The 26,544-nt window shown below is 42.3% G+C and overlaps 1 protein-coding gene across 2 annotated transcripts in view; it reads right to left on the bottom strand.

Annotated features, from left to right (window-relative positions):
• The window catches only part of WDR37 (WD repeat domain 37), a 121,239-nt gene that overhangs the window by 57,698 nt on the left and 36,997 nt on the right, over positions 1–26,544 (bottom strand). For both annotated transcript variants that reach the window (XM_072153996.1, XM_072153997.1), the window contains exons 3-6: positions 25,720–25,897; positions 11,439–11,535; positions 5,580–5,675; positions 3,073–3,137 (exon numbers count right to left, since the gene is read on the bottom strand). In XM_072153996.1, the coding sequence (XP_072010097.1) occupies positions 3,073–3,137; positions 5,580–5,675; positions 11,439–11,535; positions 25,720–25,857 (396 nt within the window). In that variant the 5' untranslated portion in view covers positions 25,858–25,897. The remainder of the gene's footprint in view (positions 1–3,072; positions 3,138–5,579; positions 5,676–11,438; positions 11,536–25,719; positions 25,898–26,544) is intronic.

The following is a 26,544-nucleotide window of genomic DNA, read 5'->3' as shown; positions in this document are numbered from 1 at the left end:
CCGGACAGGACAGGTCCCCCAGATGGAGGGACACTCTTTGCAATCATCTGCATAAGAAATCTCCCCTTGCAAATTCATAATGCCATAAAAGGGGATATAAAATTATGTTCCTGTACTAGACGAGCCCTTTTACTTCCAAAAGATTTAGTAAAAGTTTATCTATGTGTACAAACATTCATCATATACTGTAGCCACACACAACATACAATATTAAATCTAGATTAACTGAACGCAAAAAGTAATCCTCTAAGGTGCTAATTAGTGCGGACCCCAACATTAGGTACGGCAGCTCCGCCTAACCCAGACATGCTCCATGATGGGCTGCAGAGAGGCTAATCGGGAAGCCTTATACCCCTAGCAACTAGTCAGGGCTGCCTATCCATCAGGGACCACCCAGCCAGTCACAGCCATGCCTAGTTGCTAGGGGTGTAAAGCTGCACCGGTTAGACAGACCTGCCGAAAGGAGGATACCGGACCTAAAGTTCTGCTCCACTCATCTCTAGTTGCTATTAAAAGGGTACTGCATATTTGTGTGAACAAAAAAAAAAGCACCTCTCAAACCCTCAGATCCACGAGAATGGGGAACACTGCAATGTACCCGGGCCAAATAGAGAGTCGCCCATGCCTGCACTGCTACCCCCCCTATTAAAGAAAATCTACCGGGCTGTACTCACCAATAACACCATAAGCCCCATGTTCATTGGTGAATCTGGTCCGGTTATTTTAGCAAAAATTTAATTAAAATAAATAAATTTAGCAACTTTGATATTTAAAGAAATTAAACCCAAGTTCTCTGGGTTGCGTGAACATAGCCCCTCCAGGGTACAGGGTCTCTGGCTACTAAACACTTCTCACTCCCCAATCTCGTGGTAGCCCTGGGGTATGTACTGCCTTGGAGAGTGTCGATCGAGGCAGCGGAGAAAGGCTCCAGGGGACGTGTAATAAATAGCCAGAAACAGTGGAGCCTGGAGGGGCTCTGGTGACATCCCCAAGAAACCTTGTGCTTGACTTAAATAGATATTAAAGTGCATTTTTTACTAAAATTATGGGGCAAAATGCACTAATACACATATGGCTGTATTCACCGTGCCGGGAGCTATCCGTCATGGTTACCGGTGACTACGGCACTATGGCAGTCCTAGCATCCCTTTAACAGACACAAAATGACTACATGGAGAGTAGGATGTAGGACCTGTAACTGTGGATAGGTCAAATACTGTTGATGACAATATCCCTCTCTAGTCAATAACTGGTCATTACTGTCACATAGACTTACCTCTGTTATATACAATACAAGATGAGTATGACATGCCTAGTATGGTGAGCACTGCACCTACACGGCCCATATGTTCATTGTATTTATGACCCCTGGAGCAGACAGCATAACCCATATAACACCAGGGGAACCTGGGGCACAATGTCCATATCGGAAGTAGATAGCTGATAGAGATGATCAGGGGGGAAGTAATGTTCTACCACCCAGTAATGACCCCATTCCATCAGTAGGTGGCGTCAGAGGGTGCAGGTTGCTGACCCGCTTGAGTATTAAGCAGTCACATCCACACTTGCACACAGAGGACCGGTTACCCAGGAGTCTCCACCCCATATTTCCCAGCTCCGCGCTCTGCAGTTGCAATACCGGCGAGACTTGTCTGAGAAATAACGTGAGCGCTATAGCAAGAGAACATCAAAATTTAGCAAAAAAAAAGTGACCCTTATGAGATTTTCTGACAATGTGGGAAACACACTGCTAAAGTATATGATACATCTGTACAGTCAGGGCAAAACTTATTAATAAAAAATAGGGGGAAAAGACAAACAGATTATAGGACATAGCAATTTTATGACAATTGTATGAATATTATAATTTTTCTTATCTTATTATTTTCTTTAGAGAAAAATACTTCCTTCTTCACTAAGAAGCCTACTTCCAACCTTAAAGGGGCTGTCAACTCTATGAAAATAATATAGAATACAAAAATAATGTCCCCTACTTAAGAACACCCTCTGGATGTTGGTAATTTACAGTCCTTTAGTCCTAAGCTTCAATGATCAGCTGTAACAGTTATCACAGGTGTCTGTAATGAAGCTTTAGTGTTAATTCTGGTTCTTATGACAACCCAACATTTTTAAATCCAATTGTCACAGAGACCAAAAAAAATTCTGGAGTTACAATTATAAAATATACAGTTCCGACTTTCTTACAAATTCAACTTTAGAACAAACCTACAGAAGCTATCCTGTATGTAACCCAGGGACTGCCTGTAGTTTGTGCGATTAAAAGTATCTTTATAAATTTTAAATTCCCTGCTTGCTGTTATTCTATAGACAGTTTCATTGTTTACTTCATGTGGAGAAAAACCATTCCATGGTCATGTGATGTCACACAGGTGCACGGCTCGAAATATATCTCTGGTCATGTGCACAGCTCGTAATATATCTCTGGTCATGTGATATATCACACAGGTGCACAGCTCGTAATATATCTCTGGGCATGTGATGTCACAAAGGTGTAAGGCTCGTTATATCCTTGGGACTGTGATGTCACACAGGTGCAAGGCTGGTTATATCCCGATTCATGTGAAGTCACACAGGTGCACGTCTCATTATATCCCTGGTCATGTGATGTCACACAGGTGCACGGCTCATTATATCCCTGGTCATGTGATGTCACACAGGTGCACGGCTCATTATATCCCTGGTCATGTGATGTCACACAGGTGCACGGCTCATTAGTTTACAGAGAGAAATCAGAGCTGTGTGTTATAACGAGCATTTCACCTGTGTGACACAGGGACCAGTTTTTATCCACAGGAAGTAATCAATGAAGCATCTTATAGAATAACAGCAAGCAGAGATCTAGGAATTGATACAGAAAGTATATTAAGAAATTGTATTACTGTTCACTACACAAACTAGATCAATTATTTCCCGAAAGTTGAAAACCCCTTTAAAAGATTCACCATGATCATTCCCCCTCCCCTCTCTTTAGGTTTCCACATCAGTTCTTAGCACAAAGGTACCTGCTGCCGAACTGCAGCAGAACATCTCATTAACAAAAACACGGCTTACCTTGCTGGTAGATGCTTTATAGGTGGTCTTCAGCTTCTGTGACAGCTGGCTTGTACTGTGGCTAGCTGCAAAGACACATTCACATGTAATATCACAAGATACAGGCACATGATAAAGCAGACAAAGAACAGCATCTAAAAACCTCCACAGTGGCCATGTGATCCCAGTCTGAAGGGAATAGCATTATCTATGGATACTGATCACATTGGTTGTCATACAGCTATTGCAGAACAAAAGAAGAAATACGTAGGCAAGAAGAAGAAAAAGATTGAATTATTTAAACACGACCTCGTAAGAGGAATATTCACAATCTGCAGGCAGCAAATTATAGAGCAAGAAGAGTTGAACAGATTGTTCATAGTGTGCCATCTTCAGGGAGTTTGTTATAGGACAGACAGGATGAGCTCAGCTCATTGTACATAGTGTCCTATCTGCAGGCAGCATGTTATAGAGCAGAATGAGCTGAGCAGATAGTAGATAATGCCCCATCTGCAGGCAGCATGTTATAGAGCAGGAGGAGCTGAACAGTTTGTATATAGTGCCCTATCTGCAGGCAGAACATTATAGAGCTGGTGAAGCTGAGCAGATTGTACATAGTGTCCTATCTACAGGCAGAATGTTATAGAGCAGAATGAGCTGAGCAGATAGTAGATAATGCCCCATCTGCAGGCAGCATGTTATAGAGCAGGAGGAGCTGAGCAGATTGTACATAGTTTGCTATTGGCAGGCAGCACATTATAGAGCAGGAGGAGCTGAGAAGACTGTACATAGTGTCCTAAGTAGCCAACATGTAATAGAGCAGGTGCAGCAAAGCATATTGTACCATCTTCACGTAGTATGTTCTAGAGCAGCAGGATGAGAGCAAATTGTACATAGTGTACTAAAACACAAATTGCCCATGAACATTTTTTTTTACAATGCTGAGTACTCCCCCATATCCTTCATTTCAATTCTATTTCAGACACATGTGATCCTCTCACTAGCCAAGTAACCTTAATGTATCCTAATGAGAAATGACTCACATCCGGAAACGACGGCCTCTTCCCACCAGTTACAGTGCAGTGTGTTATGGCGTCTGCACTTCCCTGTGTGCCGGAGCTGTCACTTTCAGCATAGCAGGTGATCTATAACAAGGCTGTGCACATAATGGATCCCAGGCCACCAGATGCAGCGAGGGGGGAACTGGCAGCAGAACTTACCAGAACCTAGCGCTACATTATTATTATTACATAACTCCAGACACAAATCTCTGGACATATCTTCCTCCGGATCTCACGGAATAATCTTCTAACTACCTGGATACAATGGTGACCCCTCTGGGACCATTTCCATAAACACCATTTACAAGAGTGTAGAAAAGAAATTGTAGGAAGTAAATACATTTCTATATAGAAAATATATATAAATAATCTTTGTTTTAGAGGGCGGGGTGGGGTTATATACCACTTTCCGGTACACATGAAGGGACACTGGATCAGACTGATCCCATTTGGACCAGTAGAGAATCTTTCGACAAAATTTGTTGAAGCTTAACAGGGGGAACAGATACTTTCTGCAATAAGAGCAGCACCAATAATCAGCCTTGACGGTCTGTGGATTTCCTCTGGTTCTGTACCAACCTCCTCCAGAGAGGGCAGACATAAGCTGTATAACATACCGTATATACTCGAGTATAAGCCGACCCAAGTATAAGCTGTGGCCCCTAATTTTATCGCAAAAACCTGGGAAAACCTATTTACTCGAGTATAAGCCGAGGGTGGGAAATGCATTGGTCACAAGCTCCCCAGTATATAGCCTGCCCCTTCCCCATAGTATATAGCCAGCACCTGCCCCCCCAGTATATAGCATGCCAGCCCATATCCCCCAGTATATAGCCAGCACCTGCCCCCCAGTATATAGCATGCCAGCCCATATCCCCCAGTATATAACCAGCACCTGCCCCCCAGTATATAGCATGCCAGCCCATATCCCCCAGTATATAACCAGCACCTGCCCCCCAGTATATAGCATGCCAGCCAATATCCCCCAGTATATAGCATGCCAGCCCATATCCCCCAGTATATAGCCAGCCGCCTGCCCAAGTATATAGCCAGCACCTGCCCCCCAGTATATAGCATGCCAGTCCATATCCCCCAGTATATAGCCAGCCGCCTGCCCAAGTATATAGCATGCCAGTCCATATCCCCCAGTATATAGCCAGCCCCCTGCCCCAGTAAATAGCCAGCATGGGGGAAGCCTGAAAGGTGAGATTATTTATTTTTTTTACTCGAGTATAAGCCCAGTTTGGGTTTTTAGCACATTTTTTTGTGCTGAAAAACTAGGCTTATACTCGAGTATGTATGCTAATCACAGACGTCTAGCTGATCACTTTCCCTTAATAATGGTAGATAAATCATCATCAAATACGTGGATGTCCTCATCATGGACACAAAGCATCGCCTGTACACAATCTGCCCACAGCTTTTTAGGTTTGAAGTCCCATTGTGTATAAGTGCCCGGTTATTTACCTTTTGTTTTCATTTGACCTTTACTTAATTCGGCTCCATCGATCGTCTGTCCTTCCACCGCCAGGCGTTCGTTCAATGTGTCTATTTCACGTCGCACTTCAAAAGATAACAAAAGAAGCCGTTAGCAACGCGACGATTTGCAATTCTGCAGTTTTGCCAACAGGAACGTTTTACATTTGCATCTATTCTTCCCCAAGTACAAGGTCACAACAGACTTCAATTTAGGACGGTTAATCCTCAAATATCATGTAATTAGTCGGGACATACACATTCATTCCTAAACAAGTCTTTATTTTATAGTATTTATTACACAGATCCAATGCTAAAATGCTGCTGCTCTGCGGGCACCACTAGAGGGAGCTGTGGAGATTAGTGCAAACTGACAACCGCTTTAGCCTTTATAATAACAGAGTTTTAGAAATTGATCGCCTATGCTCAGTATATGTGATCAATTTTAAATTGTTAGGGCTCCAATACCGGGAAACCTGGGTGATTGGCGTCCCGATGTGATCACTTTGCTCTGTGAGTGAAGCTTCCACATCCCAGGCTGGTGACGTCACATCCATAGAGATATGACAGACGTGCGCCATATGCGTCACTGACCTGAGAGGTAAAACTGTCCCTTCCCAAGTGCGGGGATTGCTTTAAGCAGCAGATAGGTGATCTATTTTAAAGGACATCTACCACCAGGATGAAGGATTGTAAGCCAAGCACACTGACATACTGGTGTTTGTCCCCTCTGGCAGTATCTGCTCTTCTTTTATATTCTTATGCCCTAGTTTTTGTTTTCTTTTAGAAAAAAAATGGGTTTAAAAATTATGCAAATAAGCCTGAGGGGCTCCAGGCTCCGTTGACATCTATAGAGTCTGGAGCCCTTCAGGCTCATTTGCCTAATTTTAAAAGCCTTTAAAAAAACAAACATGGAAAAAGAAGTTTAAAGAAGAGTATATCCTGCCAGAGGGGGAAAACAACAGTATGTCAAGTGCTTGGTTTACAATGCTTCATCCTGGTGGTAGATTTCCTTTAAAATATCTGAATTCTACCATCAGAATCCCTCATGATAAACCAGGGACACTAACTTATAGATCCCGGCACCATGGTTATGGTAATCATCTTATATTTGTTATCCATGGCCTCCTTCATTCTAAAATCAACTTTTAAAAGTATTCTAATAAGCCTAAAGGGCAACTGGGGGTGTTACCAGAGCCCACAGGCTGTTACAGAGTCTCTGTCTCCTCCCTGCTCCCTCACCACCTCCCTCTTCCTCTGAGTGATGTAATCTCCATGCAATAGAGAAAGGTTCAGCACACAGTAGGAGCGGAGTAGTGCTCCTACACAGAGTAACTGCCTGTGAAGCTACAGCACGGAGGGGGCTCTGGTAACAAAACCCAGAGCCCTTCAGACTCATTAGCAAAATTTTAAAAGTTGATCTAAGAAGAAAGGATCCATGGGTAACAAATAAGAATATTACATCAGTCACGGTGCCTCTGGTTTATCATGCTGGATTTTGATGGTAGATTTTGATGGCATTTGACACAGCAAGGAATGGATTGCCTGTCCACAAGTAATATATTGTAAATCTAATCAGCCCTGAATTTTCAATCTATTTAGATAAAATAAAAAAAAAAAGACAGAAAAGATATTCACTGTAAAGAAAGACCTGAGGCAAACGAATGCCATGTCTAGTGCAGAGCCTGATAAGGCGACGTATGACTCAGGGATTGTTACTTTGCAGTTTGTTGAGTCACTTACCTAGCGCTAGACATAACACATTTATCAGGATTGCCAGGATGTTGTGTGATGTCAGATATTAATGCTATAATGCCAAGCTATGCCAGCAATGTCTGATTACCGAGACCCCCGATCACAGTGACCCCTCCCCCATGTCTAAAACCAAGTAGCACGGAAGCTAGAAAGGGGCAAATGCGCTGTGACAAGAAGAACCATCATTAAAATGACACACATTTAACCAATAAACCAATAATAGTTCCAGTGAACACTTCACTTCAGTTTGTAAAGGGAACCTGTCATCAGAAATTGACCTAGTAAACCTCTACCACTATGTTGTAAGGCAGTGGAACAGCTTCTAGTTAATGTTTCTACCGTGGCCCAGCTTAGTGGCATCATCCACAAAGTCAAATTTGAAGTAAGATGTTAACTGGTTGTATAAAGTCAGGGAGGCAGAGGGATTAACGCTGAAGTCAAGCTCTCCTGGTCTCTAAACACCTCCCTGTGATTGACATCATGTGCCTTGAGATCTGAATAATGATGTCCCCAGAAGCAGGACCATCACTTACAATGAATGGGACATTCTGAGGCAGGGAAAACTTGGCTTCAGTTGATTTTTTTGGATGCTGCCACCAAAAAAGGCCATGAAAGAAAACACAATCTAGAAGCTGCTCAGCTGCTTGACAACATACTGCTAGTGGTTTATTAAGCCTATTTTCCTGATGACAGGTTCCCTTTAAGCTTTGTGATTTCTGGTTATTTAGGGAGCCCTGTTCTGCTACTGTTAACCCTGCTAAACTTGCAGGAAGTAGGAGGGACTGTCCACCATATGATTGGCTCTGGTCCCGCCTGCATCACTGCCTTAAGCCCCTTCCCATCGATGTGCAGGATAGTGACGGCACAGAAAGCCAAGCACCTGCTCCTGGTAGTCCCACACCAAATTAAACACAGCCCTCAAATATTATGCAAAAATATATCTTTGAAATGGCTCACAAATCTGGTCAAAAGAAAGAAATTAATAACTGTAAACGACTCCGATTAAAGGCGATGGCTACTTTAAGCACATTCCAGCAAATAATGGATATTGTTTGTTTAATGAAAAAACTTAAACATGTTTTCAATGAACTTTCTGTATCAATTCTTCACTGTTTTCTAGATCTCGTTTTGCTTTAATGCAACAGCAAACTTCATAGTTTACTTCCTGTAAACATACACCGGTCCTTGGTCATGTGAGGTCACACAGGTGCACGGCATGTTGTATCCCTGGTCATGTGAGGTCACACAGGTGCACGGCGTGTTGTATCCCTGGTCATGTGAGGTCACACAGGTGCACGGCGTGTTGTATCCCTGGTCATGTGAGGTCACACAGGTGCACGGCGTGTTGTATCCCTGGTCATGTGAGGTCACACAGGTGCACGGCGTGTTGTATCCCTGGTCATGTGATGTCACACAGGTGCACGGCGTGTTGTATCCCTGGTCATGTGAGGTCACACAGGTGCACGGTGTGTTGTATCCCTGGTCATGTGAGGTCACACAGGTGCACGGCGTGTTGTATCCCTGGTCATGTGAGGTCACACAGGTGCACGGCGTGTTGTATCCCTGGTCATGTGAGGTCACACAGGTGCACGGCGTGTTGTATCCCTGGTCATGTGAGGTCACACAGGTGCACGGTGTGTTGTAACCCTGGTCATGTGAGGTCACACAGGTGCACGGCTTGATATATCCCTGGTCATGTGATGACCTGTGTGACACCCCATGACCATGGACTGGGGTTTATCTACAGGAAATAGACAGCAAGCGGAGATCTCACAAACCTTGAGCAATTGATAAAGTATACTGAAAAATGTAAGACCTTTTTATTATACAAACAATATTAATTATTTGCTGTAATGTGCTTAAAGTGGACAATCCCTTTAATATTTTTTATTATTTGGGATTGGGCTTGATATTAAGCAACTTAGCAATACAGGCGGTCCCCTACTTAAGAACACTCGACTTACATACGACTCCTAGTTACAAACGGACCTCTGGATATTGGTAATTACTGTACTTTAGTCCTAGGCTACAATAATCAGCTGTAACAGTTATCACAGGTGTCTGTAATTAAGATTTATTGTTTATCCTGGTTCTTATGACAACCCAACATTTTTAAAATCCAATTGTCACAGAGACCAAAAAAGTTCTGGCTTGGATTACAATGACAAAATATACAGTTCTGACTTACAAGATAGGGTCTGTAGGTTTGTTCTTAAGTTGAATTTGTATGTATGTAACCCAGGGACTGCCTGTATATTCAGATAAAGTTCTGCACCTTTTTCATGAATTTAGAAGCCACAGCCCTTCAGAAATTCCTTTCTGCCCTGTTCAAAATACGGCACGAGATGGATGGTCATGTGACCGCACACTCCAGTGAGCACTCACTCCCCTACAGCACCTGAGTGAAGTTGGCCTCCCCACCTTGTTCAAATCAAACAAAATTGGTGTCCAACGTTTGTGCTACGTTTGTGAAGCAGAAATTTTCGTTTGTGCCGCTATAGTTTTTATGATATTAATGAAAGTTTCCAGAGGTCAAAAGTTCAACCAGCCCCCCCCCCACATTAACCGAATCAAACAAAACTCGTGTCAAACATGCTATGTTTGTCCAGCAAAAATTTTCATTTGTGCCACTCACCCCCTCTACAGCGTCCTGTGAGCAATCTGTGTAGTTATCATTGTTCTTTTCTAAGTGGTGGATTTCCTTTAACATAAATTGGCCAACCCCTTTAACTCAAGGTCTTATTAGAAGAAAGAAAGAAAAAAAACGCACACACAAAAAATGGTTTTAAAGCAAAAAAATCTTCAAAAACAGTAAATTGTAATTTGTATGGTATTCAATTATCATTTCTGAGCTATGACAATTTAATGTCTACGTTATTTGTGTGGTCCTTTAAGGACCAGCAAAAAATATACCGTATTTTCTGGACTATAAGACGCACTTTTTAGCAAGAAAAAAATCTTGCTAAAAAGTAGCTGCGTCCTGTAGTCCGGAGGTCAGGGGGATCCAGCACTGCCAGACCCTCCTGACCTCTGTAAGGGAGATCGGGTGATGCCCTGATGTAGAGCTGCACCCGATCTCCCAGAGAGGAGCCTCCATACTACTCTTACCTCTCCCCAATGTCCTACAAGTCCAGGACCTGCGGTGATGTCAGAATCATGTGACTGATCACCACGTCTGATACTGCCATGCTGCACTGGGACAGGGTAAGAAGAAGGGAAATGGGGGAAGTATGTGTGTGTGTGTGTGTATATATGTGTGTGTGGTTCTGTGTGAGTGTGTATAGGTGATGCAGATTTGAGTGTGTATAGGTGAGCTGAGTGTGTATGTGGATGGATGATGCAGAGTTGAGTGTGTATGTGGATGGATGATGCAGAGTTGAGTGTGTATGTGGATGGATGATGCAGAGTTGAGTGTGTATGTGGATGGATGATGCAGAGCTGAGTGTGTATGTGGATGGATGATGCAGAGCTGAGTGTGTATGTGGATGGATGATGCAGAGCTGAGTGTGTATGTGGATGGATGATGCAGAGTTGAGTGTGTATGTGGATGGATGATGCAGAGTTGAGTGTGTAAATGTATGTCTGTGTGTGCTGTGCTTTAGTGCGACCAACAGGGATATTTTAATTGGTGTAAAATATATTTTTCCTTTTTTTGGAAGCCTAAATCTGGGGTGCGTCCTATAGTAAGAAGCGTCTTATAGTCCGAAAAATACGGTATATATTTGTAATGGTCAAGAGAGGCGCAAATCTTCCCTTTTATGGCCCGTTAATAAACCCGTGAGGAATGAAGAACACATGTAAAGATAAGAGAAGCTTTCACTTAAAAACATCAAACTGCTACAACAAAGTAAACATTCTCACAGCTGCAGAAAAAGTTCTACAAAAACAGTAGAAGGAAGATGAAAGCCTCGTCATCTCCATGTTATTTCTATGACGTGGGAGAAGAAGATTCCACCCAACCACAAGAGGAACAATAATACAAGCTATGAATCCCATTCTAGGAAAACACTTGTAAAATTGTATCCAAGTCTCTTCCTATACTGTACATAGGACTGTGTGAGCTTGTAGTATGTCCGGGACCTATACAATACTTACATTCAAGATTCTCTATGTACAGATTCTCAAACTCCCTTTCTATTTGACCGAAAAGTTCCAGGAGTGTATTTCTCACAGACGACGGCAACTTGGAATCCTATGGAGAGGAAAACATCAGCTTAACGATTGGTTTGTGAACATAGAACAGATATTGTGCTATAAGTAGAGTCATTGCCCTCCATCCAGGGCGCCAGACGTAATAACGCTGCAGAACATCCACCACCGCACGGGATGTGACCACTCATCACTGACCGAACCGTCTGGCTTTGTTTCCAGACTGACACAGGTTTATTGTACAGTACATTATAAATTTTTTAGAGCGGAAAAAAATAATGGTAGAGACAAAAACATACAAAACGGTGAACAAAAAACAGCTCTGGATCACAGTGTACAGGTTCTTTTACAGTCAATATAGCTGTGAGAGGGCTTAGATTTTGCAGGACAAGTTGAATTATTTTAGTGGCACTTCTTATGGGCACATAATATGGGGGAGATTTATCAGAAGTGTCCAAGATAAAACTGTTCTAGTTGCCCATGGTAACAAATCAGAGCTCAGCTTTCATGTTATAAACAGCTGTGGAAAAATGAAAGCTGACCTCTGATTGGTTATCATCGGTGACTAGAACAGTTCTGCCCTCAGACGCTCCTGATAAGTCCCCTTCCCCCCCCCCCATAGAATTTGCGGAGGAACTTTTATTATCCGTTAACCCTTTTGTGACAGAGGGTCATTTGCACTTGAATGTCAAGGTCAAATTTTCCTATTTCTGTTCTTTTTTTAAATCATGATATCCATCACTTTTCACTATAATAATTTTACTTTTTTCCCCCCATGACATGTGAGACTTTAACTTGATTGCTAATTTGATAAAACTATCCTGACAAAAGACTAAAAATAAGAATATAAGCATTTTTAAAAAATTCCATTATGATTTTTTAAAGGGGGTTTGCCCATGAAAGAGAAAGTACTTAAATTTCAATCCCCTAGTGATGTTTACACAATAAAGATAATATTTTTGACAGTGATGGTCAGTGTAAGATTCTAGAGTGTGGGGAGTATAATCAGACACATGTGCTTAGATTATCAGGGTAGTAGGTAGTAGTAGAGGTAGTAAGTAGTAGTAAGTAGTAGTAAGTAGTAGTAAGTAGTAGTAAGTAGTAGTAAGTAGTAGTAAGTAGTAGTAAGTAGTAGTAAGTAGTAGTAAGTAGTAGTAAGTAGTAGTAAGTAGTAGTAAGTAGTAGTAAGTAGTAGTAAGTAGTAGTAAGTAGTAGTAAGTAGTAGTAGTAGTAGTAGTAGTAGTAGTAGTAGTAGTAGTAGTAGTAGTAGTAGTAGTAGTAGTAGTAGTAGTAGTAGTAGTAGTAGTAGTAGTAGTAGTAGTAGTAGTAGTAGTAGTAGTAGTGAGAGATCAGAGATAATGAGATCCATGAGATGAATACAAAACACAAATGACACTCTTAGATCTCTGACACGGAGTCAGCTCGGCTATATGCCGCCCCCCTCCCCTGGATGAAGGCCTTGTGTCTGTAGCTTGTAGAGAATGGGGCTTATTTACTAAGGGACTGCGGACACACTTTTGTCAGACTTTCCAATGTTTTCAGGTTTTGCGTGGCTGTGACAGATATTTAGCAGGGGATTGTGTCGCATGCGATCAGATTTTGGCGCAGCTGCGATGGCTTTCATGTGACAGAAATGGGGGGGGGGCGGGCTGTCATACGATCCGATTGATTCAGACTGAGCGCAGGATTTAAATTTCAAATAGTGTTGCAAGATCAAGCACTTACATGCACCAGGATGATGAAGGTGAACTCCTTCAGATCTGAGCAGGGAAGCGACACATGCAGGATATCGGGCGCAAGATCTTATTGAATCGCGGCACAGTGCATGATCATCAGACAATGGACTTTTTGTGATCTCCTCTGGACAGGTAGGTAACTGTGCCCCCTTGTCTCTGCACGCTGCTGCTTGCCGGCAGGAAGTGTCTGTGTCTGAGCTGGTCTTGTAATGCAGGGGGTGGGGGGAGCAGGATGCAGAGAGGACTGCAGTGTGCAGACAAGAGAAGCTATTCATGAGAAGAATCCGACCATAGTCAGAGTCATGGAATATTTACAGTCGTATCCAGGGGCAACTAGAATTGTGAACACCAGAGACAGGTTGGAAATTCTGTATTTTTGTTAATAACTGAACCACAGTATATATTACCGCATTATCCTAAGTATATCTAAGAATCTAGTCTTCATGGGAATACTCCTTTAAGGAGTAGCAAAATGTAAAACATTTACCAAAATAGGTTTTAAAATATGTACAGCATTAATCCAACGCCCTCCCCCAGGTCTAGCTATAGATGCAGAGGGAGCATGTACTTCTGCAAACTAAGCACTGTCTCCTTGCGGCTCTTCAACCTTCAGCTCACAGGCTGGAGGGCTGCACATTTCAAACTGCTATATCTTCTGAACTACAGCACCTGTAAAAACAAGGGGAGAGATCTCCACTGTTAAAGTTAGTGTAGAATTGGGAGCTGTATACAAAAATCGCATCTTGTACAGTGGAGATCTCTGGTTCTGTGGCACCTACAAACACGATCCTGGTGCAATATTAAAGGGAAAAATCGTCCTCTTTAATATGACACCAGAACAGAGTTTCTGAATATATAGCCGTTTGAAGTGGGCCACTGTCATGACGTCCATACATGTGCTGCTATCTGCTATCATTCAGATCATGGGGCATGTTCAATTAGAATGTATACAGCCATATGGAAATCATGAATGGGTTACCGGGGGAAAAATAGGACAAAAAATCCAAATCTGGTTTTATTTTTATGCGTTTCATTTAAATCCTAAAAATATTTTCAAGATTTAGAACTTTTGATTGATGAAGAATATTAACTATCTACTCCCCCACAGAACGGTGTTTGGGCTTGTTTTTTGTGCAGCAATTTGTACTTTTAATTGATAGCATACTGGCTACACAGATTGTAAGATTTTTTTTTTTGGGGGGGGGGGGGGGTTACCAGTTTTTATAAGGAATTACGCAAGTCATAAGGTAATATTCTAACATTACAAAAATCTCCTAAAATTAAAGAAAACCATATTACTGTATTTTTATGGTTATACTGTGGGAAAAAAAATAACTTTTAATAGTCTTTGAACCGTTTTGCGTCCACAGTTCATAGGAGTATCCATGGATACAAATTACAAAGAAATCCTGTGTAGTCTGATCCTGTGTGTACATTCAGTAGATTATAAGAAAGTAGACGACAGATGGAAGGGGGCATGAGCAGAAAATCACATCGCACAGTATATTGGTCTGTATGAAAGCAATAAGTGCATCATAGAAAAGGATTTTTAAAGAATTCCTTCCCCCAGTTTGTTTCTGATAGAACAGGTGTGATTGTGTGGATACAATATGAAATGTTGATTTCTTCACCTTTTTCGGTCCCTGATCAAATCTCACGACCAGTAAAAAGAGGCTTAGAGGTTCATTACATTGGTGAATGAGAAGCCCATTTCCATAAGTTTTTGGGATCATACAAAAAGTGCAGTGTGAATAGGCAAAATAGTCCAGTAGCACAACTGGGGATTGGACTAAAGCAGAAAAAGAACGTAAAAGGGTTGTCCACAAATAATTGAGATTATTTGTGTATTTAAAAGTTATACAATTTCCCAAATTAAACTTTCTGAATCAATTCCTTGCGTTTTTCTAGATCTCTGCTTGCTGTCATTCTATAGGAAGCGTCATTGTTCACCTCCCGCAGATAAACACTCACTATATACACTCACCGGCCACTTTATTAAGTACACCATGCTAGTAACGGGTTGGACCCCCTTTTGCCTTCAGAACTGCCTCAATTCTTCGTGGCATAGATTCAACAAGGTGCTGGAAGCTCCTCAGAGATTTTGGTCCATATTGATATGATGGCATCACACAGTTGCCGCAGATTTGTCGGCTGCACATCCATGATGCGAATCTCCCGTTCCACCACATCCCAAAGATGCTCTATTGGATTGAGATCTGGTGACTGTGGAGGCCATTTGAGTCCAGTGAGCTCATTGTCATGTTCAAGAAACCAGCCTGAGATGATTCCAGCTTTATGACATGACGCATTATCCTGCTGAAAGTAGCCATCAGATGTTACAGGGTACATTGTGCTCATAAAGGGATGGACATGGTCAGCAACAATACTCAGGTAGGCTGTGGCGTTGCAACCATGCTCAATTGGTACCAAGGGGCCCAAAGAGTGGCAAGAAAATATTCCCCACACCATGACACCACCAGCCTGAACCGTTGATACAAGGCAGGATGGATCCATGCTTTCATGTTGTTGACGCCAAATTCTGACCCTACCATCCGAATGTCGCAGCAGAAATCGAGACTCATCAGACCAGGCAACGTTTTTCCAATCTTCTACTGTCCAATTTCGATGAGCTTGTGCAAATTGTAGCCTCAGCTTCGTGTTCTTAGCTGAAAGGAGTGGCACCCGGTGTGGTCTTCTGCTGCTGTAGCCCATCTGCCTCAAAGTTCGATGTACTGTGCGTTCAGAGATGCTCTTCTGCCTTCCTTGGTTGTAACGGGTGGCGATTTGAGTCACTGTTGCCTTTCTATCAGCTCGAACCAGTCTGCCCATTCTCCTCTGACCTCTGGCATCAACAAGGCATTTCTGCCCACAGAACTGCTGCTCACTGGATGTGTTTTCTTTTTTGGACCATTCTCTGTAAACCCTAGAGATGGTTGTGCGTGAAAATCCCAGTAGATCAGCAGTTTCTGAAATACTCAGACCAGCCCTTCTGGCACCAACAACCATGCCACGTTCAAAGGCACTCAAATCACCTTTCTTCCCCATACTGATGCTCGGTTTGAACTGCAGGAGATTGTCTTGACCATGTCTACATGCCTAAATGCACTGAGTTGCCGCCATGTGATTGGCTGATTAGAAATTAAGTGTTAACGAGCAGTTGGACAGGTGTACCTAATAAAGTGGCCAGTGAGTGTATATCGTTGCACCTGTGTGACATCACATGACTAGGGATATAACGAGCCGCGCACCTGGATGACATCACATGGCAGAGGTAGCAGTCCTGCTGCTGGGTTGTTGCCCTCCTACGGCCCCCTCCATGTCTCCTGGTGTACTGGCCTGTCTCTTGGTAGCGCCTCCAGCGTTATATCCCTACGCTGACAGACAAACCTTGTGGCCACAGCTCGCATTGATGTGCCCTCCTGGATGAGCTGCACTACCTGAGCCAAGGCGTTGTAGGGAGGTCATACAGGCACGTGGAGGCCACACACACACACAATACTGAGCCTCATTTAGTCTTGTTTTACGGACATTACATCAAAGTTGGATCAACCTGTAGTGCGTTTTGCCACTTTAATTTTGTGGGCGCCTCCAAATCCATGTCTCCATTGGTTAATAAATTTGATTTCCATTGAATACTTTGTGATTTTGTTGTCAGCACATTCAACTTTGTACAGAACAGAGAATTCACTGAGAATATTTCATTCATTCAGATCAGGGATATATATATTGGAAGTAAGGTACAAAAGCGGCAAAGGGCGACACAAAAGCGTCAGTCCTTGCTGATGTCAGCAGATGCTACGGCGTCTTTTTCTTCAATTAGAATGGATACAACGTAGACAGCGATACGTTGTCCGTTACATTTACGGCTATAATGTGCACCCAGCACGATTTCTACACATCACAGACACAGACCGCTCCATACAATCTCTTCTCATCTGAAATCTATAAAAAGCCAAAGCTTTCAACCCTCGAACGCCACGGAAATTCAATATATCCTCATGCGTGGACGTTCGGCGGCAGAGAGCTTGTTTCAACATGCATTAACGTAGCCGTAAATTGCATCGTGCAGAGGTGGATCAATATCTCGTCTGAACTAGCGTTAACTTAAGAATGATCAATTTGGAATAATGTATTGTCATGGGGTTATTCAATGAGCTCTATGCAAATCTCCAATCGGTATTCCAGAATAAAAAGAAGTATGCAAATAATTACCTTTATTGGGGTTATAGAGCGTTGGTTATTAGATTTCTCTTTTTGTAAGGTTGTATGGGTGGGTTGGCCCAAGTTGTCAAGTTTCTCTCTATCCACAGGATAGTGGATAACAAGGTTAAACCCCTACTTGGTCAGAAGAATGGGACCCCCTAAGAGTCATGAGAATGGGATCTCCTCCAGAAAGTGGGGGTCCCATGCTCAGCAAGGGATGGAAAGTAAAGTAGGTGCCCTGCTGATAAATTCAATAATATGAGAGAGCGTATAAATTTCAGAGCACGGCGACCTGGTATCTCCAGTGTTTGTGTTTGCAGGGGTTTCCTCCGGTTTCCTCCCACACTTCAAAACACACTGGTAGGTTGATTAGATTGTGAGCCCCATTGGGGACAGGGACTGATCTGGCAAGTTCTGTGTAATCTGTGTGCGGTGTATAAATAAAGGAATTACTATTATTATTATATTGCAGTGTAGGCACTTTGAGATAAAGAAGGCTGGGTGTATGGTAGTTGGGCACTTGGCCTCTAAAAGGTTCACCATAACTGCTCTATACTGTGGATAGTGAATAACTTTACATCTTGGTAATTTGGGTTCGACCAAGTATCCCAGATGTATTGCTGGATTGGGGGCGGAGCAGTCAATCCACCAAAAGGGACACCACTTTCTACAGACACCCCCTGGCCAGTCTGGGCTATGGCTAGTAGCAAGGAGCATTAATAAGCCGGACTGGCAATACGTCCAGGTTGCAAGGATGAACCTGAACTGAACCTATGGCTCCGCTCCTCTCTAGTCCAGATCCTTCTAAATTAATAGCAAATACATTAATCAACAAATGTAATTAACCTGACTGCTACTTGGTAACACACAAATCTCTAAAGAGCAAAGTAAACTGGATAATTCCCCAATGAATAACACGTTATATCTGGTGGCCGCACCAACTATAGATATGAAATAATAAAGGAAAACTGTATTACTGCGAGTAAGTGAAGCAAAGCCATCGCCGATCAGGTGCAGATAGAGGACACTTCTGTCTTCACCTCCAAGCAATAGATTAGAAAGTTACGGAATAAGACCTGATACAATGTTATAAAATTCCATGGTTGAATCCAAGTCTGCAACTCATCATGAAATTTAACACTTTAATTTAAAAAAAAAAAAAAAAAAACTCCATCTCAGTTCACACTTGCGTTTAAATAACACTCTACGTTTTAGGAGAACATAACGGAAGGTTTTCTGTTCACCTTTCCTTCCCCATTGACTTTAATGTACAGAAGAAGCAAAAAAAAAAAAAAAAAAAAAACAGGCTGTTCTCTAACGGTAAACAGAACCTGTCAAACGCGGGTGTGAACTTAGCCTTACAACACACCCCGCTCCTCCAGTCCACCTCACCGATCTGGTTTACATTGCGGAAGACTTTCTTCTTTACAGGAAATTTATGTTTTTATTTCATGACATAATGCACCTCCTGAGACACTAACTTTTTCAAAACTCTGAAAAACCCTTTTAAAAAGGAGGACATGTCAGGAACATTTTACCCCTCACACCAGTAAGGGTTTAAAGTCCTCCCCATATTACCTAAAATCACCTGCCACCAAAGCACTGCACTTTTATTACATTAGTTTTTTTTAAACATGCAAATGAGTAGAGAGGAGCCAACTTCTGCAGAGAAGAGTAAACTTTCCTCCCAGGCTGCCAGTGAGCCACGCCTCTCTTCAAATCTCGAACGGAGCAGGCAGGAAGTCCTCTTTCTGTCCACTTCCTGTCCCACTCACTGCATGGTGTATTCAGCAGTGAGCACTGTGTGGGAAACTGCAGATATTCTCACCAATTCACCCACCCATGACGGGCGAGCCAAGTGGCGCTGGGTAGTGTCATGCTGTGATGTGTGGGGCCAAATTAGACAAAGATGATAAAATTGGCCGGTAGGATTTTACCTGCAGCAGAAGGATTTAAGTTAGTAGGCCAGTGCTGCACTTTTCAAAGGCACAGTAGAGGGTGAGGGTTTATTGTTTCGGTTATTGATGACAGGTTCCCTTTCCAAACCCAACAATGGCTACAGAAGGTCCTTAGCCGGGCTCTATTACCATTATGTTACTGTGCATTATTAGAATGTATTTCCTCTGCTGGGCCAATTTATTTAATTTCTTAAGAGCATCTGATGAACTTCCTTTAATTTATCTACATTCTGAAGATTTGTTCTCGTGGAGTTTGTGGACAAAAGATTTTGTTCTGTTTTCCGAGTTAAAAAAAAAAAAAAAAGAAATAACTTTCCATATTAAAAAGCAAGAAAAATGTCATCCCAATCTAATATGACTTTGTTGAAAGGTAGGTGGTCACATACACACCAATTAGCCTCACTGAGGTTCTTGCCCCATGGGGGAGTGGGGGGGGGTATCTTCTATACCAGTGGTGGCGAACCTATGGCACTGGTGCCAGAGGTGGCACTCCAAGCGCTTTCTGTGGGCACCCAGGCCATCGCCCCAGCACACCAGACAGAACTCAAAGAATTTTCCTGCAGTTCCAAACAACTTAAAACATGCTGCTTTCAGTGATATTTTAATGTGATACTTACTTGGCTATTTGGGACTGTAGAAAGTGGGAGAATGTGTAGACAGGGCCGAATCATCTTTGGAGGACCTCCTGCTGGCCCCATGATTCTCTTTGCACATAGAGACACTGGAAAGAAGCTACAATGATGCAAATTTTCCTTCCTTCTTTCTACTGTGTTGGTGTCCTCAGGAGGTCAGTATGATTGATTGTTGTTGAAGAACAGGGAGCAACAAGTTACTGCTTTAATTTTCGGTTGGCACCTCACAATAGAGGGTAGTTTGGGGTTGCAGTTTGGGCACTCGGTTGCTAAAACGTTCGCCATCAATGTTCTATACCATGGCCTGGGTTTTCTACAATAGGCTTCCCTGCAAAAAAATATTCTTTAGAATATTCTTTCCCGCTTCTATCACGGTCGATTGAACACCCCTTTAAGTAACAGCTGGTCTCAGTAAAAAGTCTGACATAACCAAATGAAACATTTATACGACCATCCACGTATTAATAACATTAACAAAAGCAATCGTCTCCCCGCAAAGCATCTGCTTCCATTCACTTTCAGCAGATACGGATCTCAGTGCTAAAAGCAATTAGCAGCAGCGAGCGAAAAATCTGCCGAAAATGGACATAAAAGGAAGAGAAGAAACCTGAACGCACTGTAAACACAGAGTGTAATAAAACCTGAGCACACAAATCAACTCCACATACACAAAGGATTGGAGAAAGCCGTATAACAAAGCCGGGGATTTTGTTCCAAGTTTGTTCCGACCTGCTGCTGCCGTTTCCTGTGCGAGAAAGGTCAAGTGACGCTTTTATGATCCATATTCATTTCCAAAATTATTTATAAATAAGTACGTGACTCATAACAAACGAAGAAAAACAGCAGAAGCAAAGCCTCCTTATATAAAAGGAGTACAGAGCGCAAAGCCGTAATCAAGTTACACCCCCTCATAGGAACTTGTTCACACATCGCTGAAAATCTCAGCATGAAATTATGTTTATTAGCAGAGATTTCTACAGTCACACAATCAATGCGCTTCCAGTAACAGAAGCGGTGGTGTATTCTTAAACTGGGCATCAGTATATTTGCTACTAGTATTTTGACATTTGCAGATGATACTCGGCTCTGTAACAATTATGCAGAGCAGGATAGTATCATATTACAGAGAGATATGTGGAAGATGGAGGTTTGGACAGAGAAATAAGTATGGTGTCCTAGAATTTTGTATTCTTAATCAGTAGCCATGGTTGGGGGAAAAAAAAAAAACACACCCGTTGCTGGCGTCAGGACCCAGAGAGGACCCTGGAGTTCTCCCGAGTCCAGTGCTCTAACATTCATGGCGCAACTCTGCGTCCCGATTCTGGCGCATACAACCAGCACAGGAGACGGAGCTGAGAAACACATGGAGGAGAGAAGTTCCTATAGTGTGGGGAGGGAGCAGAAGAATAATCTTGTTATATATTTGTGGATCGGTCAAAGAGGAAGCTCAGCGAGTCAAGTCTGGTGTTCTTTAGTTGGGGACTGTCCATATTTAATAATGAAGTAATCCCAATGTTATAATGCCTTATTTAACACACATTAAAACAATGGTGGAAATATACCGAGCTAAATACGACAATCAGTGGGGGGGGGGGGGGAATAGTAAAGGGGAAGCTGGTCTCAAATGGTGTAGATTTTAAGATGCGACAAGTTACCCAAAAATTGTGCCAAACAATAAGTTATAAAATAAGCCAACTATCGTATTTTTCAGGACTATAAGGCGCACCTGATTGTAAGGACCAGTGACCAGCAGGTGGCAGAGCTGTGCACAGTTTAAGGCAGCTGTTGTCTGTAAGTACGGTTCATATATAAGGCGCACTGGACTATAAGGCGCACCTTTGATTTCTGAGGAAAAATCAAAGGATTTTTTGTGCGCCTTATAGTCCGAAAAATACGGTAGTTAAATAATTTTTCACCTGACCCATTGGTTCATTGGGGTAAACTTTATAGTCTAAGCTGGCACTATGTGAAACTTAGGGTTAGTAATGGTGACCGAGTATATATAACAATAGCCGCTATTCTCTACAGACAATGACTTGTGCTCTGTAATTAGCAGGATGACAAACTAATTATATCTAGGAGAGTACAAGGGACCAGGGGCACCTGAACGCATGCCAGGAACATTATTTTTACCACCAACAAAGGAAGAGATTTTTCATTGTGAGGGGCTGTCAGACTAAGGAATTCACTGCCAGGGGAGTGGGAACGGAAGAGGCGCTGGAGGAAAGTCTGATGCCCCATCGGAAAAATACTACAGCCCGTGCTGGGAGTCGTCAAGTCAAGAATATTTTATCACACAAAGCCTATACTGGCAGATGGCATAGCAGAGGGTTTACCTTCTTCTCAGGTCAACAAAGTTCATTCATTTTACCGTATTTAGCTGAAAGACCTTTTATTAAGTATAACTTAAAGGAAACCTGTCACTGCATTTTCACATATGCAGCTAGTGACAGGTTCTCGTATGTATCCACATTAATCAACTTTATATTATACTCCCTGGCATTGGAGAAGGCTTGTTCGGCTAAGTTGGCCACTCCCATCTACTCCTGTCCATGTCTCATGACTCTTCCCAGAATGTCATGTGACCAGAGTCATTTAGCCTCATAACATTAGAAAACTGTACACTATCCATATATCTGATCACATGAAATCACAGCATGCCTGCATGGACTTCTGCTCCTCCCCTTCCTCCATGGATTGCTACTCCTCCCCATCCTCAATGGAGGCTGCTGAGATTTCATGTGATCAGATACATACATGGGGTAGACATTGCAGATGTAACAGAACCTTTGAGGATGTCATCCTGGTCACTTAAATTTCAGTGCCCAATAATGTAACAGAGCTCTCCATACAGAAGAATATCAAAGACTGTCAAACAGGAACAAAGAGGCCAAGTATTGCAAGTAACTCATGAATGTGCAAGGCTTCATTGGACACAAGTAGTGTCACTGGACTCACTTCAAACTGATTTTTGCAACATTGCAGCCATGGAAGGGAACTATTTTGGGATAAGAGCAGTGCTTTTTAGGCAAAGTTTTTGATGAAGAATTTATTTTGGGTGGGTTAATTTGTATAGCAGGTTCTCTTTAAAAAGGAAATCTTTCACATGCTTCCTTCACCAAAAAACTATTAAAACGGCCTTTCTTTAGGTGTTCTGATAAATCTCCCCCATCCACTCAGAAACAGATATAGATATATATTAGAAGGGTCAGAATTGCTCTAGTTCTAGCCCACAGCAACCAGTCAGTTTTCATTTTCCCACAGTCGCTTATAAAATTAAAGATGAGCTCTAATTGGTTTCTATAGACAACTAGAACAGTTTGACCTCAGTCCGCTAAAAGAACCTGCACCGTTGCAGCTACAATGACAAAATTTAAAAAAGCCGCCTCTAACTCCAGGAATATCATAGATAATATTTGAGTGGAAATTTCAGCCTGTGCTGTCCAATTATTTGCCATACATACACTTTGAGAGAGATGTTGGCTGTGTGTGACTCATTGAAGAGAAGTCGCCTCCCTCATTTCTGTAGTCGGGACTGTGGAGGAGACTTATGAATAGAAGTTTTTTTAAATGGTTTAATTTAGAGGTTAAATTTAAAAACAGATTTCCTTTAAGTGCCTTCTATTTTTAGTGGGGTTTTGTATATTGTCAATTACAAACAGCAATGCCCCATTCTATACGGTCATAGTTAAGAGCAGTCATTTACTATCCTGGGCAATGCTGGGTAATACAGCTCGTAAACCTTGTTTACGTTAATTAGGTAGAAGTGCTTCAGTGGGTGTTACCAGAGACACTCCGAGCTCTGATTTCACTGCCTAAAAAGCCCCGCCCACTAGAACGCAGCACTTCTACCGCCCACTGCCTCTTCCGATGTTTCCTCCATCACAGACTTTATCCGAAGCTCTTCAAATCTAGCCCATGCACAGCAACATCTAGCGTGAGACTTAGAGCACTAGATCACTGCAGGGGGCAGGTAAAAAGTGCGCCGGGCATGTGGCATAGGCATTTTAGCCACATTGAGAGGGACTCTGGTAACGCCACCTAAGCGATAGAGCAATCATAACACCTACAGAAAGAAATTTCGGACCTGCATATGGTTAACACTTCCAATGGTGAGAATGGTTTTGGAGTGTTCCTTTGGCGTGTTCCTTATAACCTTCAATAGGTCATTTCAAACAAGTGTGTGGTGAAGCGAGGAGGGCGCATGCGCCAAAGACTTATGGAGAACCATGGAAGCTAAAAATGTTTGTGTCCCTATAGAAGACATGTTGGCGGTTTAGTGGTGGACATTGCCGGACCGATTCCCTCATTGTGTAGCCTCTGAATCCGAGTTCTGCAGAATCTACAGGTTGGTCTTGAAAGACCATGCATTGGCCATGCAGATACATAAAATAGGATAAGTAGCAACATGTGCAGAAGGAATTGCGCGTTTAGTGCTATTTTTAATCATGAATTTTTTCCAAAAATAGTCTGGGGGAGGGGGGCTACTTGGAAATTTCTAGAATTACGCCAGGGTCATAAAATCACGTAGGAAACCAACGTAGCCAAGGAAACCGTTGATTTTCCTCCCAAATACTTGGACTGACTTAGAACTACTTAAGGCAATTCCTTAGCTGCTGGATGAGCGATCAGTCCACAAAGAGGTTAAAGATTACATGTACGCGAATTTCTCCCGTCATGGAGGATAAGGAGAATTGATTGCGGCCTTACTGTAAGAGATCTACATGTACTGCAAGAAGAAAATTAAAAAGAGCAGCAAGTTTAGTGAAAAGGAACAGCTGTCATGGCTGAAAGTTCAAGCCTTTGATCATTGCGGTCAAATATGGGATTTCCGAGTTTATTAAATTATTGCGCCTATCACATGCAGATGGAAAAAGGGCAATGATGGGAGAAGACGGAGCCTGGTTCTCCTATACCCACATTATAACATATACACCTGCTTTTGGAATTAGGAACCTCAGGATCTTGTTTGCACTGCCGGTTTGGAAGCTCTAACTTTTGCTTTCCATTGACATATCTGTGAAAGGGTTTCGTTTTTTGTGGAATGAGTTTTATTTTTTAAACGACAGACTTTTGTGGCACAAGTAAATGTTTTAATTAACTCTAGTTATATTACTTTTGTGTTAAGCTATGGGAAAATATGTTTGCATCACTTATTAGGGGGAATTTATCATGTGCCGGCCTTAATGCTCCCCTCGTCTCTTGGAGTTAAATTGTACTATAACCTGAGCCAGGAACCTGGTGCAGGCTACAGCTAATGCCCTAGTCTGGAGTGTCCTCACCCTAACCCACCCCGTGTCCCACCCTATCACAGCCACTCGCCGTGAGAGTGGGGTAGGCATGCCCAGGAATTGAGACTTTTTCACTGGGTCAAGAAATAAGAGTTCTCCTTACAGAGACTTTGCCAATTAAGGCACCTTGCAGGTGTGTGGAGACTTCTAGCCCTTGATGCTCCACTAGGGGATTCTAGGAAATATGCCACTTTGCCACTATGTGCCACTACTTTTTCCTGGATGGGACAAGGAAAACAATTTCACTTTGTGATAAGGCGTCTATAAGAAATAAAATATGGCCTCCAATTCTTTAAACAGTTTTTATTTTGTTAAATAATGGATGCAGAATGTCAGATTTTCCAAATAATTGGCTTTAAAAAGAAGGTCATTCCATTCAGACCCTTGTATGATTACATGAAGCTCACCTGTCCTTCCAGCATATCCCGGTGCAGACTTGGCCGCTCCTGCTCCGAGCTATTAGTCCGCTTTAGAGTAAGACTGTTGGACTTGCGCTTCTGCTTAGTCTGCCGTGCAGCCGCCCAGCTTCCACTTTCAGTGGGCATCACTCCTCACTTTGTGGTTCCCAGTAGGATGGAAGAAGAACTGTGGTAGAATAAGAGACTTTTATTGGAACAATTTATGATGCAGGGGCAATAATAAACACATGAAAAATGTAAAAATACAAAATGCATTGTACAAGGATTTTTTAAAATTACCATATATACTCGAGTATAAGCCTAGTTTTTCAGCACAAAAAAAATGTGCTGAAACCCCAAACTCGGCTTATACTCGAGTAAAAAAAATAATGTTTTACCAGGTTTTTGTGGTAAAATTAGGGGCCTCGGCTTATACTCGGGTCGGCTTATACTCAAGTATATACGGTATATTGAATACAGACTTAAATACAGGCAGTCCCGGGGTTACGTACAAGATAGGGTCTGGAGGTTTGTTTTAAAGTTGAACTAAAGAAAAGAAATGCATGTATGTCCTTCATTAATTAAACAAGTTCATCATGTTGTAAAAAGACCACTGATTTTATTCTACTGGATGGAGTAAAGGTGTCTGCAGCAAGGACATCTACCACCAGGATGAAGGATTATAAACTAAGCGCACTGACATACAGGTGTGTGTCCACTCTGGCAGCATGCGTTCTTCTATTAGCTTCTTATTACCTGGTTTTTATAAAAAAAATATTTGAAAATTATACAAATAAGCCTGAGGGGTTCCAAAAATTTACAGGCTTAGGTTCA

Source organism: Engystomops pustulosus, chromosome 5 (assembly GCF_040894005.1).
Source record: "Engystomops pustulosus chromosome 5, aEngPut4.maternal, whole genome shotgun sequence".
NCBI lineage: Eukaryota > Metazoa > Chordata > Amphibia > Anura > Leptodactylidae > Engystomops > Engystomops pustulosus.
Note: the sequence above shows the minus strand (reverse complement) of the source record. Positions and strands in the feature narration are given on the sequence as shown.